At 39.9% G+C, this 16,157-nt stretch overlaps 1 protein-coding gene across 1 annotated transcript; it reads right to left on the bottom strand.

Annotated features, from left to right (window-relative positions):
- Positions 1 to 6,510: 6,510 nt before the first annotated feature.
- LOC131904002 (vomeronasal type-1 receptor 4-like) lies at positions 6,511 to 7,431 on the bottom strand. Its single transcript, XM_059254907.1, has one exon. It carries the CDS (start codon positions 7,429 to 7,431, stop codon positions 6,511 to 6,513), a length of 921 nt encoding a protein of 306 aa, XP_059110890.1.
- Between the last annotated feature and the right edge of the window lie 8,726 nt (positions 7,432 to 16,157).

The raw sequence follows: 16,157 nt of genomic DNA, 5'->3' as shown, positions 1-16,157 counted from the left end.
CTCTGCTCCCTGGAAGGACCCAACAGCCCTGATGGGGTGTGGTAGAAGACCCTTAGTCTATCACTATATTCTTGAATCTGTTTACATGACCACCAGATAAAAACCAAAGGGCAGTGGCCAGTCTCTGAAATTCACAATCAGGCTTCTGGCTACCCCCTGCAGAAATCCCCCACTCCCTCCTCCTGGGAGGAACAGGAACATTCCTTTCATGGTAAGCCAGTTTTTCTAATTCCATTGTTCAACTGTCTGTCATCTCCCACCTTCTCCACCCACCCTGGCCCAACTCAAGATAAGCCCACCTCCCAGGCAGCAGCGAACACATGTTGTCCCACACTTTCTCCCCTGCCCCCACCCACCGAGATAATCCTGCATACTGTTACTGCCAGCTGCCTGGGGCGTCCCCATGCCTGCCTGTCTTGGGTGCCACCTAGCAAGAGCCACAGCCCGCTGCCAGGGTAGCTGCGTGGTGTGGTGTGGCTGGTCAGTGTGCCCAAGCATGGATGGTTGCACATTCCTGAGCAGAGTCAGCTTCCCAACTAAAGGAGTTTCAGGCACTCCTTCCTCCTCCTCTTAAGGCCGGCCTGTAGTTAGGACAGGTGGCAATGGCCAGGCTTTAAGACTGTGCCTGTTAACACTTCTCCATTTTCCCCCAACTAACTTACAAAAGCAGTGGGCATGCGCTGTGCCTCCCCCACCCATTTTGAGATAAGTCCAACTCCCACGTCGCAGCAAATGTCTGCCCCCTTTTTTCCCGCCCCCCACCCACCCACCAAGATAAGCCCACACACTGTTTCCCACTCCTGCTATGCCAGCAGCACCTGAGTGGAGGCAGGTGGCTTGAAACCTGAGCACTCTCTCCTGCCTGCCCAGTCACCACAGCGGACAGGAGTTGGGCAACCTGAAACTCGAACATTCTCTCTTGCCCACCTGGTCTTGGTGCCTGAGAGGAGGTGGGTCCCTCCCGCTGTGTCTCCTGGCATCTGGTGACTGCAATCTTTCTTGAGAGAGCACCTGGATCCTGGGCACTTTCTGTTCCTGCTGACTGACAGCCCCCAGAAGCACATGGTTCAGTGACTGTGGTTGCAATCAGGAGAGGGCAGGGCTCTTGGTTCCCAGGCTGCTGTAGCTTTTCACTCCAACTGGCAGCCATCTCAAGCATTCTCAGGAGAGGGCATTTTTACCCTCCCTTTAACTAACGATGAGTAACTTTCCTGCTACCTAAAAAGAACCTCAGATATTAGCACCTAGAGCTCTTTTAAAGACTGGAGATGTTCAAGTCAAGTTTGCAAACCTAGTTAGTTTTGGGGCTGAAGCCTCAGCCGCAACACCCTGGTTATCCCTTGAGAATGTCTGCCATCCTTCTCTCTGGATAGGTATTTTGTTTCTGGCCAGAAAAATGGAGGTTCGGGAAGGGAAATCCCCACGTGTCATTTGTACCTATATTGCTGGGCATCATAGCCTGAACAAAATCAGGTACCACTGATGATGTTCTTCAAGACTTTAATGACCACTGCAAAACACAAAACATGGATTCCCTCTCACTTGACTTTCTGCCTCTATATGTAGAGCTGGATTCAGAGGATGAGGACAACCCACCAAAGAAACCTCCTGTACAATCCCCTCCCGCCTCATCTCTTACAGAGGGAACTCTGTATCCTTGGCCAGAACTCCCCTCATCCTCATGCCCTGCAGAACATCGCTGTGATTCCCTTAAGGCAAAATCACCCTCAGTAATTAAAGCCTGTCCCTATCTGGCACCTGAGTTCCTTATGCAAGCCTCAACAATTAAACATCACTCAACTAATCCTTTCACCTTTCCAGTTAATGTAGGACCTAATGCAGCCAACCAGCCTTGGTTCTTCACTCCTCTTATGGATCTTTTTTTGATTTGTAAAGCCGCTAATGAATCAGACCCTGACTCGCCATATTTTGAACAGGTGCTGCAGCAATGGGCAATGCATTTACAAAACTATTATGATTGGTCCCATTTAATGATAACAGTACTGGACCCTGCTGTTTTTCTTAATTGGTGAGCAGCCTATGAAGAACAAGTTGAAGTGCAGGCATGCCTAAATATTCAATATAATATTGCTATTTTTTTAGACATGCTGACCAGCAGGGGCCAATATGTTAGTCCCATGACCCAAGCCCAAAATGGCCTGCATGCCTATTTTCAGCAGGTCTCTGAACTTGCATTTAAAGCCTTGAAATCCTGCGCACCTCAGGATCCAACTGCATACTTTCACAATCTGATACAGCAGCCCAGGGAATTGTTTACTGACTTCTTAGCCTGAGTAAATGAGGCAGTGGAGAAATGGGTGGATTTTGGCCTAACCAGGGAGATGTTCATTAAGCAATTAACATGGGAAGGACCTAATGCCCCTACCTGCAATGCAATTGCAGAAATGCATAATGAGGACATCCATAAATGGGTGATCGCTACTTGCCATCTCAACCCCCATATAGGACCCATAGCTGCCCTTACAGCCTCCCTCAATGAAATTATTAACTTCCAATAATAAGGATCATGGGCAGTCCTCTCCCAACCCACCTGACCATTCTTGCTAGGGCTGTGGTCAGACAGGGCACCTTCATAGAGACTCTCCTAAAGCTAGGCCCAAGACCAAACGCTCCAAATGCCAAAAAGGGTTTCATTGTGCACATAATTTCAGGAGATCTCCACAAGTTCCTTAAAATTTGAGGAGGGGCACCCCTCAGCCCAGCAAGTAGCAGGGGGTCCCTCTAAACCCAGACTGTTCTGGACCCTTCCAATATTTCCCCCACTCTCCCATGATGACCATCTACCTGGATGGCGGACCCACCAGGGGTCTGGTAAACAATGGGGCAGAAGCCACTGTAATATCTTTTAATGATTCTCAAGCTAATGATAAGCTTCTTCCAGATTTAATGTGGGTTTTTTGTAAGTGGCCTTGATCTTGTTATATTATTACAGCAATAGAAAATCACTAAGATAGGAATTGTATCAGGGAACAGGTTTGACAACATTTAAACACCTGAGGTACAGTCTAGAGGAGTTTCTACAGGCATTGTTTTAAAGGGAATTATAGATGATGGGAAGTTTTGTCATTGCTTCATGAATGGACAGTTGTGATAGAGCAAGGCCTATTGTAGAAAAATTTTGTGGCTCTACCATTAGCCATCTTGGCAGTGGCCTTTTTCAAGATGTCTGTAAAGTGCTCAAAACATCCAGGATATCACAGCGACATCTCTCCCCACTGACAATAATTCTGTGTCAGTGGGAGCTCCTCATCAAGATAAATGGAAGAGGATAATTGCCAAAAGCTCTTAATTAGTCAAGTTCCCAAAAACCTTAGGTTAGTTGAAGCAAAACTATTCACTACAGTTGCTTACCATACATATCTCTCAATAACATTAACCATCATTTATCAGTGTTCAACTATTCGTCTAAACCCTAGACATAGTCAATTCCTCATATATACATGCCTTTACATTTCTAGTTTCCTATTCTCTGTAACTTGGAATTTAATCCATGCTTTAACTGCCAAAATGACTGAGATTAGGATGAGGAATTATTCCTTTTGTGGATGTGGCTCCCTACATTACTATTTTTACAGTTTTCATTACCCTTCCATTCACTTCATTGCCCATTTTAACCTAAAGGATGTTGAATTCCTTGGCTACATGTAATAAGCTTCTTCTCTTTATGGCATTTTCTCTTTTTCCTTGCAAACTCCTACATAATGGTTCAGACACTGCATATCACCTGAAGCCTACTTTTTCCTATTTCTCTGAGCCACCTTCTCATTCTGACTGTTCACAGCTACCCTGTGTCACTACTATCAACACCCAACTGTGTAATTATAAGTGACTTTTCAAGAGACCCAGTGTCTTAGTCAGTGTTGCATTTCTGTTAAGAAATTCCATAACCAATGCAACTCTTAAAAATGAAAGCATGTAGTTAGGGGCCTGCTTACAGTTTCAGATGCTTAGTTCATTATCCTTGTAACACAGGGCATGAAAAGTGGCAGGCATGAAGCTGGGTAAGTAGCTGAGACCTAAATTCTGATCTGCCGCACCTGCACGGCAATTGAGCCCAAAATCTGGAGAGGGAAGTCGGGATGAACACAGCACACACTAGTCAAGTTGCAAGCATCAGGACCCTTTTATTCTTTCTTCCCCATCTTATACACCCTTTCAGGAGGAACAAACAAAATTATTTATCAAGCACCCAGGGTCAAGGAATGGTCAGCATGCCCCAGGAAGCCACAGCTGCTAAACCATGAAATATACCAAACAGCAAAACATCCACAGAACAGCCTGACCTCAGTGCACTCAGAACAGGGGAGGTGGGGGCAATCTTAGAGGGGTCAGAGCCATTCTGATCCCAACAATGATCCACAAGCAGAAAGACAGCCTGGGCTAGGCATGGGTTTTAAAAGATAAAACACTCCAGTGAAACACATTCTTTAATAAAATCCTGTGGATCATTCTAATTCTTTTAAATAGTACCACTCCTGATGACAAAGCATTCAAATATACTAGCCTGTGGAAGTGGATCTCATTCAAACTGCCACACCCTGTGAATAGAAATATTTACACAAAGTAAAGTCTGGTTAAGGCAAATAGAGAAAAAGAGAATTGTTTTCACCAAGCTACCAGTGGAGTTAGAAAAATTTCTCTGGATATATACTTTGAGGGATTTTAAGGTCATTTCTCATCCCCTAAGGGATGTTAGGACTTATCTCTAGCTGTAAAGAGGTTGCTCTCATGACAACACAGAGAAGAGTATTTGGGGCGCAATGGGCACTAACTAGCAGAGCAGAGCTAACTACTGGCTGTGGCTTCCATTGGCTCCTCAGCTGGAGAAAGTTCTGAATCTTTACCCAGGTCCTAGACTTGGATCCTGGCAACATACACCAGTGCAAGTCACTCAGACCATAGCACAGTCATATAGGAATTGCGGTCAGTCACCTGTGATCTATCCTCCTGTATGGAATATTCTAGACATAGTTGATACTTACAAAACATGTATTTTGATATATAATTATCATCCTTCTGTTTTGTTACCAACTGCATGTGCTAAACTCTCACATATCAAGTTTATATGATGTGTCACAAGTACTATGTGTGAATAGTGAAAAATCATAGCATATATAAGGTTTTACTATATCCTGGCTTCACTCGTGTATTGTGATTTTCTTTAATGTTTGTCCTAGAAGGAAAGGGTCTACTAAATTTCTCCACACTGTAAAACAATCACAAGTTACATCCCTTTGAGATCAGATTGACTACCTTTATTTTTGGCTTCTTTTTTAAATGGATATGTTCTTATCACTTTGAAGAGATGCTATTTTAAAAAAAAATGTATTCTACACATAAAACAGCTGTACACAGGGTCTATATTCAACATTGAATATATTTCATATATTTCTCTTATCATCCCATCTTCATATGCTTGAGATGTTATAGGTTAACAGTATTTTATTTCAAGAAGTAAACCATTTCTCTTGTCAGTATCACAACTATCTCAATAATTGAAATATTCTGCACTGTGATATAAATTAACTGATTCTATATAGAAGACACTCATTCTAAAGACATTCAGTGACTATAACCTAGAGAAAATTAGGTCCCAATATCTAAAAGACTGAGGATTTATTGAATCATCTTATTTGGAATCACAGGTGTAATCATTTTCATACTTGAACAGCTGACATTATTCTTTAAAACTATAACACAACATAAATGGAAGCATAAGATTCTTATCAGAGAAACAGAGGTGTTGACTATTTGTGGAAGGGTTCACAGTAAAAACACTCTAATGAGGACTGTTCCTCTTACCCACCATTTCCCAACCTAGAGGTGAGAAGCAGGCAAAGTGGATACATACAGTTGAGGGTACCTTGCACTGGAATCCCTGAGGGAAAAAAAAATCTTATAAAGAAAATGTATAGGAAAACTGTAACAACACTTGACTTATGAAGAGATGTGAACTTTATCTACTTTAGTATTAAAACTATTTTGTCCTTAGCTCCAGAGATTGACATAGATACTGTCTTCCAAACATCTTGCTTACACAAACACAATAAAGTAAGTAGACAGGAATATCTGTGTATAAGCAATAATATGCATGATAGAGTCAAGTAAATCTATGGGTATCAGATTATACCACCATACAACTTTGTGCTTGCTTCTAACAAAGGTCTCTAGTGCATATACTACTCCATCACTCACTTTCTAGAAATTTGCATTGAGTGACTTGAGTTCTAACTCATTCAATTTGCCTCAAGAAACAGTACTTATGATTTCTATCAATGGAGCACAGTTTATCTATGACAGGTCATATCTATGACATATCATTTCTGATATGATTTCATAGGTACCAGTATAAACAAGATGAAGCTCAAACACATATTACAGCTTACCTTAAAGTGACAAGTGGATTCTTCATTAATTAGTAGAAGACAAATGAATAAATAATTAGATAATGTACAGAAAAGCTGTCAAATCTTTGTACCTATAGTACAATTATGTGATATTTTGATTTCTCATGGAGAAAAGGAGAAATTTAAATACAATGGAGTTATGTCCCATAATAAAAGGGCCTAATGTGGGAAAGCACACAGAAATGATGGCTGTGGTGTTCATTAGCCACCATTCACTATTATATACAAGAGCATTCCAACCCTGTAAGATGGAGGAGAGGGCATAAAAGCCTAGAAAAGTGAACATCAGGACCAGGATGCTCTGGGTGGCTCTGGACTCAGGGAATGCACTGGTGGAAACATAAATGCTATGGATGTGTTGAACCCATTGCTTGTGCCTGTAGAGAATGAAAACCATGGATCCCCCAGTCCAGGCAATGATCACAGAAAGCAAAACTTCAGGAAATACAATTAAAGCTATATACAATAAGCCTGTGACTTTATTATAACCTACAGTGGAGCAATACTTTAAATCTCTTTTATGTGTCAGGTTTTTGCTGTCCCCTTTGATATATAGATACACAGGGAAAATCATATTTATTATCATGTATAGGATCCAGCAGAGGGAAATGGAGAGTCCAATGTACTTTGGAGCTTTGATTTTCAGATCCTTCCAACAGGAGTCACTAGGGCTGATAGTGATGGCCTGATAGACACTCAAGAAACTGATGGTGCAAATAGACATGTTTCTGCCAAGTCTTTGAATGTACAAAAGTAGTTTGCAGCCAAAATCACTGATAAACCATTTCATCCCAAAAGCCTGTATTGTCTCTAGCACACCTTTAGAAACAATGATCAAGGAGTTAGCTGTGAAGAGGTGTGAGAGAATCAAATCCTTGGTCTTTAACTTCTGTCCAATGTAGTAATGGATGAGGTAGAAGGAAAGAAGAGAGAAATTTCCCACAATTCCAACTGTGCTCTGGAGTAAGAAGACTGTTCCTATTGCCAAATTCTTTAGGTCCATTCTGTCACTTAGCATCTTTTAATTATATAAATTATTGCAAAAATTACTTGGTTAAGCAAAATGAATTGAAATTTCTATAGTTTTGATGTGGGTATGCCAGAATCACTTGTGCTTAAGATTGCAAAGCCAGTGTGTGCAACACACCAAGTCATTGCCTCAAATAAAATTTATTTTGGCAACAGTAATAACTTTGTAAGACTGATAAAGTATTGAAGTGTACACACTCAGTTACGGAATAAACAGGATAAGAATGTCAGTGCTTTCATTTGATCTAATGTTTGGATCATGATGCCATAGCACAAATATAAAGTAGAAAACAGCAGCTATTTGTAAGCATTGGGATAAGCAAGCATTTTACAGAATGGAAACAGTGATCACATTGTAGCCAATATTTTGGAAACTGGAATTCTGTATGTTACTGGAAAGGATATAAAATTGCATGTCAATCTATGGCTTTGCCTTCAAAATTCACAATTCATCCATACAATTTACCATCTAACTTTAGATTCCCCAATACTTCCTTTAAGAGCGCTAAGCCTCAGCTGATACTCACATGGTGCTGTCTCTGAAGTAGTGTGAGTGAAATATCAAGGAATTCATAAAACTCATATGCAGTGAAATAAAAATAAAATAGGAAAAACAGGTGTTTTTACATCATGAACCAAATTAGGAAAAGCATGACACAGGTCAGCAGTGATCCAGTCTCTAACAGGCTAACACAGATAAGAACTCATCTTCCTCAAATCCCACCTCACCCAGTAATACAGCAGAACGCTATTATCAGTGACACAGTTTCGGATTGTACAAGGGTAAATGACAATTTCATATTTCCATTTCTTGGTGGTGGAATTAAGTAAGGGTCTCATGCTTTAATGTATGCAGGCCTGGAACTTTCAGCAAATATCCAAATAAACTTCTGGATTCCTGGGTTTGTCATATCCCATGATTTTTTTTTTCTTGGGTTATATTGAGTTTCATTTACAACTTTCAATGATAGACATTTATATGTCCCATGCGATTTTTTTTGTTTGTTTTTGCTGTTGTTATAACATCACCTATCACAAAAAATAATGAGAATTGTTCCAAGGGTTGTTAAGATGTGATTAATATGTAGCTGGAGTCTCTACAGTACAAATATCATGTAACCACAGGCACAGATCATGACATAATCATGAAAAATCCATGGATATATATGTGATGTAAATTGTAAGTTCATTATGATGCTCATTGGAATGCTATCCAGATCCTTTGTTATACTTACTTTGTTGAGAGCACAAAGGCCCTTGAACCCACAGATGTCCAGGGAAACCAGGAATGCTAAGTATGCAGGATTGTCTTCTTAATGGAAAAGATGTAAAATTTGTTCTTCTATTCAGAAAGCTGGGGATTGAAGGTGATTAATTGCCTGTAGGTCTACATTGTCTGTTGAACCAGACCATATCAATCTCTCAAAACCAAGACCAGAGATATCTAATAGTCTAAATGACCTATTATCTATATAGCTAGAGACATATTACCTATATAGTCAGAGACTCCCCCAGTTCCCCATCACGGAAACCAAGAGGTGGCTAGTAGCCCAAATGACCTCTATGCTCTCTGTATGACTGACACCAGGCCAGATCCTTCCTTAGGTCCTTGAGCTAGTACAGACAGCATTTCTCCAGACAGAACTCATCTTCTTGAAAGAAATATTATGTACCCTTAGTTGAGTTTCGATATAATTATGCTTCCTTGTGCACCAGGGATTGTATTATACCAGGACACATTTTTCCAAGTTATATTGTGTTTAAATATACTGATATCAGATTTACCAAAGTTTGATCCAGGTAGATGAAGTCTGATCAGATTTTATTTACACCTTCTTGCATATCACTGCCTGCCTTGACACCTAAAGACAATTCTTCACTTATTGATACTTTACAAAACTTTATGATGTTTGATAATGAAATCAAATAAGGAAGTATATTCACCAGAGTACAGAATTTTACCAAGGATCTTTAAATCCTTGTATGTTTGGCAGTTTCTTAAAGTTTACCCACCTGGAGAACTTGTCTGGACACACTGACAGCAGATAGTGCAGACCTGTGAGGACAGAAATGAATGTTCACAGCCCCAGAAAACTACTCCAGCATATGAGCAGGCAAGGGCTTGGAATCATTTTGAAATCAATAGTGAAGTGGAAAGAACCCTCTATTTGAGAGTCTGGTAGAAGGACTGCAACCCTTATTCAGTGTAGAGAAGGAAGAAATAATGGGAAAAGAGAGAACTGTCTGGATCCCCATTAAACGATATGAGACATGTGGACCATCCCTGGTTACAACATCCGGAGTCACTCTTTCAGTTTCCAGTGGCTAACACTTGCTTTTTGAGACATACATTTACTTACAAGAACACACAGTGTGGCCACATTTGTCACAACAACTGCAAACATATTCTGTCTGATGAGTACTTACTAAAAATTTCATTGAGTTTGGAGACTTCCTAGAGTTAACTTGAAAACTTCAAACAGAGTTGCAACCACAAATTGCTGCATGAAACTCTTCATTTGGCAACTTTTGTGATATTAATAACTGTTTGGGGTAGACAATGCCATAGTCTTCATTATTGAGATAAGATCTGAGGGAAAGTGTTGTGGCAGTGAGGACACTTAAGAAATGTGAACATCTATGGATTGCTTATACGTTCACATAAGTTTCTGCTCCATAAGGCTATGTCAGCCACACTTTCAAGCATATGGTTGATTTTCAGCTTCTTTTCATAACTGGCAATTGTATACAAAGATTCTTGCATTATATTAAAATGCCATGCTCCAATTATAGTCCAAACAAACAGAAACTGCCTGTGGTCAAGTTGGATTGATGAGGACAGAACAGACTCAATAATCATTTTGGTATCAAACTTGTTTCTGAGGGACACACTCTACTATCAATTAAATGAAATATTGAACTATATTCTTCTGGCTTTCACTTATTGTTCAGGAAAATAATACTCAGTATAAGAGCGTGGAATAAAAATTACCAAGTTACGGACAAAGCTCTGGTGCTGATGAATTTTCCTTGTGCATGTGAGAACCTTAGTTCCATCTTCACAGCTAATAAAAAAATTGTGGGTGGCACAAAGCTATCATCAAAGGACTGGAGAGGCAGAGCAGGGAGATCCTTGAAGCTCCCTGTCCAGCCAGCCTAGAACAGTGAGAGAGTTAGCGATATCTCAAAAATACAAACAAATATAAAAACAGAAATCTGAGGAAAGACAGCTGAGTTTCTCCTCTGACTCCACACAGAGAGAATCATAAGATATACACACACACAAACACAAATGCACATAAACAGATACACACTCATAAACACATACACACGATCACATACACATAAATATTCATACACTTGCACACAAAAATATTCTATCACACATAGACACTCACTGCCCCAACACAGACACTCACATACTCTCTTTCTCTGACACAATCTCCCAAATACAATTGGAATTCATCTAAAATCACACATGTACCTTAACAGGAACACACATATACAGAGAGGAAATTTAATTATGAATTTCAAGTTAAAGGCTTATGTTTACTAATTCCTTGATCGAGTCAAAAAATTGATAACATATCAAGATTTTGGCAAGAAACTAATCTAAAATACATTCAGGGAGTATCATCTGAGCACTGTGAAATGCCATACGTTGTAATAACTTAAGTTAAAAAGAAAATTTAGGGTGCAGGTGTAGCTCTGTGGTAGCATCCTTGTCTATCAGGAATGAAGTTCAGGACTGTCTTAACATCCTGCATTGAGAACTGGGAAACTCATCCTGATGTCGCAGTGAAATGAGAATGTTACTAAACCAGGAGAAATAGGAGAAGACACATTTGTCCCAGATAAGGGATGTGCATGACTCATAATTACAACATCACTTTCCACATAACACTGTGTTCCCAAGTTCAAGAGGGAAAGCAGCCTCATTGAGCAAGACCACTGACTCTGAGAAACATGGCTCCTGCCCCAGACCTAGATGTAGTGCTGACTAGAAACAAGTTTACACCACAGCACGTCCACATTCTGCAACTTTCCTGGTTTAATGATTGCTATTGTCCTAATGAAATCTATATTATTCACATGAAGCTGTTACACGAGAATATGTTATTGTCATACTGAACAATTAGTCTTTGATTCATGTGACTGATGTGTAAATATAAATTTCTGTGTCAATAGCTACAATCATTTAACACCTTCAAAGTCAAATTTCTTGATTATTTAGAACACTAAATAATCACCTGAGGTTTTGTTGCATTATATTGCTTAAATGTAGGATGTTTAAATAGCAGGTGGGGGATGATTTTCTTAGTTGCTTCTTACAGCTCAGAAAATTTTCCCATATCTTGAATAAAATTTCACTGTATCTGTTTTCACCCCAAAAATCCATTTCCAGACATGAACACCTTATTTGCTGGCTCTGCTTCCTATATGGGATGCCCAATGTTCACTTGAATCATCTTTGCCAAACTGTCTCCCTTATATGCAGCTCTCGATATCTTGAAATCCAGTCCTGTGAGGTAGGTAGGCAGCACAACTCTGAGATAAAGGTCTGAGGCTCTGTAACCTCACCTCCCTTCTGAACAGCAGTTTTCATTTCAACAACAGTGGGAATGACAGTTATTGCTTTGGGACAATTAATGAAGTTGATTAGAAGTTTCTTCTGTGTCTCCAAAGAAGTAAACTTTGGGGGAGGTTCTTACATTCTCATGACACCTGAAAGACAACACTGACAAAGAATGTAAAGCATGTTGAAGTTTCATGTATTAGAATCTTGCAAAGAGGTTTGTGTGTTTCATTGAACTCCAGATTTCTCCTGATTCTTCTAAAAAAAGAAATGGATAATTAATTATCATATCCAAGTTTTTCTTGATTTTACAGCACTCACCAGAACAGAGTAAGTCAGTAATTCAGGGATATCTACTGAAATGTCTGGAAAAGGAAAAACTCAATGTCATAATATGCACTAAAATATCATTACAAACTGCATACAAATTAACTCAAAATGGTGATTTGTAAATATACTAGGAAAAATTAAACAACATCCCCTCCCAATGACTCAAAATCTGAACACATTCCTATCTATCATAGATTGTACATGCAACTAATATTCACAAATAAAATTAGTTGATTTCATTAAGTATTCTGTAAGCTGAGGTTATTTCCTCAGTGTAAAATTACTTAGTGGAAAAAAGAATCACCCAGCATTATTTTTGTCAAGGAAAATGTAGACCTTTAACTGCAGTGGAGAGCACACAAGTTGGATTTGCCAGAGTGTTGACATACTAAGCAAAAAGAGCTGCATACAAGGAGTAGAACCAATCTTAGAGAGAGATGTATGATATGGAAAAATATTTAGAGGTGTATAGGAATTTGGACATAAAATCTCATATACAAAATATGTAGCTACATGCTTTGATGATAGTACTGCTCAATTTCTGTATAGCTTCAATCCCATATTTGATCACTCTGCTCCCATTCCTCATGGTTAGAATGTAAATGCATATTTTCTACTAGTCTGTGTTGGAAGCATTAATATGAGTTTTGATATTATAGTGGATTAAATTTAAGAAATTGTTTTTCATCTCAGAAGAAACTTTAGATGTTGTACTTTTGAACTGTGTTAAGACTTTTAAACATATAAGAAGAATATGTTCTGTATTATAAGACGATCATGAGCCTATGAGAGACAAGAGGACAAATCTAAGCAAATGAGAAATGCTTTAGTGTGTGAACACTTGGTTTCTGGGTGGTGGTGTTCTAGAGGGATGTTATGAAATATCTGAATGATGGAGAATCAATGGAGGTACTACACTAATAGGGACAAGTTGTGAGAATTTATATCCCATCTTCAATACCCCACTTTATTCCTGTGTGCATATAACTGTGATCACTTCCTATTCTGGTGACCAGCTGCCATCCTTCCCCACCTTTATGCATGCTCCTTCTGGAAGCCTTGGCTTCAATATGCTATTTCTTATATAAGTGGACTTGGTCATGATATTTTGTAACAACAGAAAGTAACACACAACCTCATTCTCCACATCCCAAATCACTTTATTTTACTGTAACCACTTGTTCTCAATCCCTCTTTCACTCAGCTTAGCCTAAGATCAGTTGCCTTTACTCATAGAGTTTGAATGGCATTCACCCACACACAAACACACAACACACTTGGTGATTGCATCCTTGGAACCAAAATGATAGCACTATTTAAGGAAGTTCTGGAAGCCTTGGGAAGTAAGATCTAATTAGAAGAACACGGTAATTCTTGAACATGTCTGTTGGGGACAACCTTGGTATTTCAACTTCTAGCAGATACAAAGAGATCTCTCAGTGTTCTTGGATCATGACTTTGGATGTCATCTGTCTCTTCTTTACCTGTCTCAGCTGTGTTACTCTATCTCATAACTCTTTCACTCTTGTGGTGAGAACTATAGTTGGAAGCTCAACATTCTTGTGTGCAACATAGGCAATCCACTCTGCATGTCACAGATAAAAGGAGTAACACAAGTAGAAAGAGATTGTTGGAGATAAAGCTTCACTAAAAAGATGTTACAACATGAGATGAATGAGGACGTAGATATAGAATAATAACCTTCCATATTAAAAAAGAACATTGTTGAGAGCTGATTTCCTTCACCATAAAAAATATTGCTGGCAATATAAAGTTTGTAATTCTACTACTACCAGTGAGGCATGTGCATGACTCCCAAAACAACTAATACCAAATCTGTAAGACTCAGTCACAAAACTCACATGAGAACTAATCACAAGCCTTCAATGTGTACATGCTTCTATTTGTCATTAAGAATTTTTGCATAAATGATGAGACCAGGTGCTTTTCTTTCTCTATGGAATGTAGAAGGCATTTATAATAAGGCTAAACAGCCACGGCATGGTGTCTTGGTAGAACTGAACCATGGTCACTGAGCTCTTTTGGCTACAGACTAGAGCAGCTACAAATAGAGAAGGACTTTCTAAAGGGGAGTGTTGTGGCCTCCCAGGAGCCATGATGATGGCACTGTCCTTTGGAGTTGGGAGTTAGGATTCACAAGGTACCTGTGAAATTCTCAAAGTGTTCAGTAAGCCCTGATGACAATTCTCCATACATGTGAGAGTGCTGTTTGGTCTACAGATCCTCAGGATAGTAAAGCACAAGGCAGTGGTATAAGAGATGTTAATCAATGGGTCAAGTTAATCAGTTAATTAATTAAAAAACTAAACACTAAAGACTGTTTACATTGAAGATCTTTCAATAACATAAACTTTTGGAACAATATTTAAGTGTAGCTAGAGTTTTCCTGCCTGTCCCACAGTCAGGACAAATCTCTGTCACCCGCCAGTCCGACAGCCGCTCAGACCCAACCAAGTAAACACAGAGACTTATACTGCTTACAAACTGTATGGCCGTGGCAGGCTTCTTGCTAACTGTTCTTGTAGCTTAAATTAATCCATTTCCATAAATCTATACCTTGCCACATGGCTCGTGGCTTACCGGCATCTTCACATGCTGCTTGTCCTGGCAGTGGCTGGCAGTGTCTCCTTCTGCCTTCCTGTTCTTTCTTTTCTCCTCTCTGTTAGTCCCGCCTATACTTCCTGCCTAGCCACTGGCCAATCAGTGTTTTATTTACTGACCAATCAGAGCAATTTGACATACAGACCATCCCACAGCATTTAAGAGTCCTCATCTCTTCATCAAGCATGCTGGAGAGTGTCAGCTGCCTGGCAACTGTTTCTTCTGTATACTTTTTCTGAACACAGAAGACAGATAATGTATGTGGGTACATTATCCCCTTTGTTGCTATATTCCATGCACTTAGTATCTTCATAGATTTCAGTACTCTCATCCTTATCTTCTTGGTCACTTGGTTCTTTTGTCTCATTCAGAACCTGAGATCTGTGACAAGTGGAAGCCAGCCACAGGCCCACCAAGTGCCCTGAGGATTGGATAGGGACATGCCTCTAAGATGAACAGGTATGTATGTTGTAGCTGGAAGTTTTCCTGTGTCCAGCAACCACTCTGTCCCAAGTAAGCACACAGAGGCTTATATTAATTACAAACTGTTTGGCCTATGGCTCAGGCTTATCATTAACTAGGTCTCACAACTTAATTCAACTCATTTTCTATTAAGCTATGTTTTAGCAGGTGGCTCCTGGCATACCTGTGTTCCATTATATTTTGCTCCCCAAGCAGCATTCAGCATCTCCCTAGATGGCACCTTCCTCCTCCCTGTTATCAATTCTTGGATTTCCCACCTGGCTATAACCTGTCTTACCGTAGGTCAGAACAGTTTCTTTATTAATCAATGGTAGCAACACATATTCACAGCATAGTGAAAGACCATCCCACAACAGTAGGTGGTGGGGAATGGGAGTGAATGAGAAGCAGAGCAGTTCATGTGCTAAGGAGAGAAATAGGTCTAAAAACAGAGGTGAGGAACAGGCTGATATGGGTGATCTATGCTGTCACCTGGGACCATGTCATGTCAAGGCCTGTGCTGCCACCAAAGACCATGTGTAGGTCTGTGACCCTACCAAAGCTGTGTTGATGTCCTTTGTTCAAGCTAACTACAAGGCTATACCAATGCCCAATGTCTAAGGGCCCACTTGAGGCCATTTTGATATCTGAGGGCCAAGCTGACACCAGGGCCATGGTGACATCAGGCCTGAGATGCACCTGAGGGTCGT

This window comes from Peromyscus eremicus, chromosome 1 (assembly GCF_949786415.1).
Source record: "Peromyscus eremicus chromosome 1, PerEre_H2_v1, whole genome shotgun sequence".
NCBI classification, from domain to species: Eukaryota; Metazoa; Chordata; class Mammalia; order Rodentia; family Cricetidae; genus Peromyscus; species Peromyscus eremicus.
Note: the sequence above shows the minus strand (reverse complement) of the source record. Positions and strands in the feature narration are given on the sequence as shown.

Coding starts and splice junctions, on each gene's coding strand:
- LOC131904002 (XM_059254907.1), bottom strand. CDS start 7,431: ATGGACCTAAAGAATTTGGCAATAGGAACAGTCTTCTTACTCCAGAGC.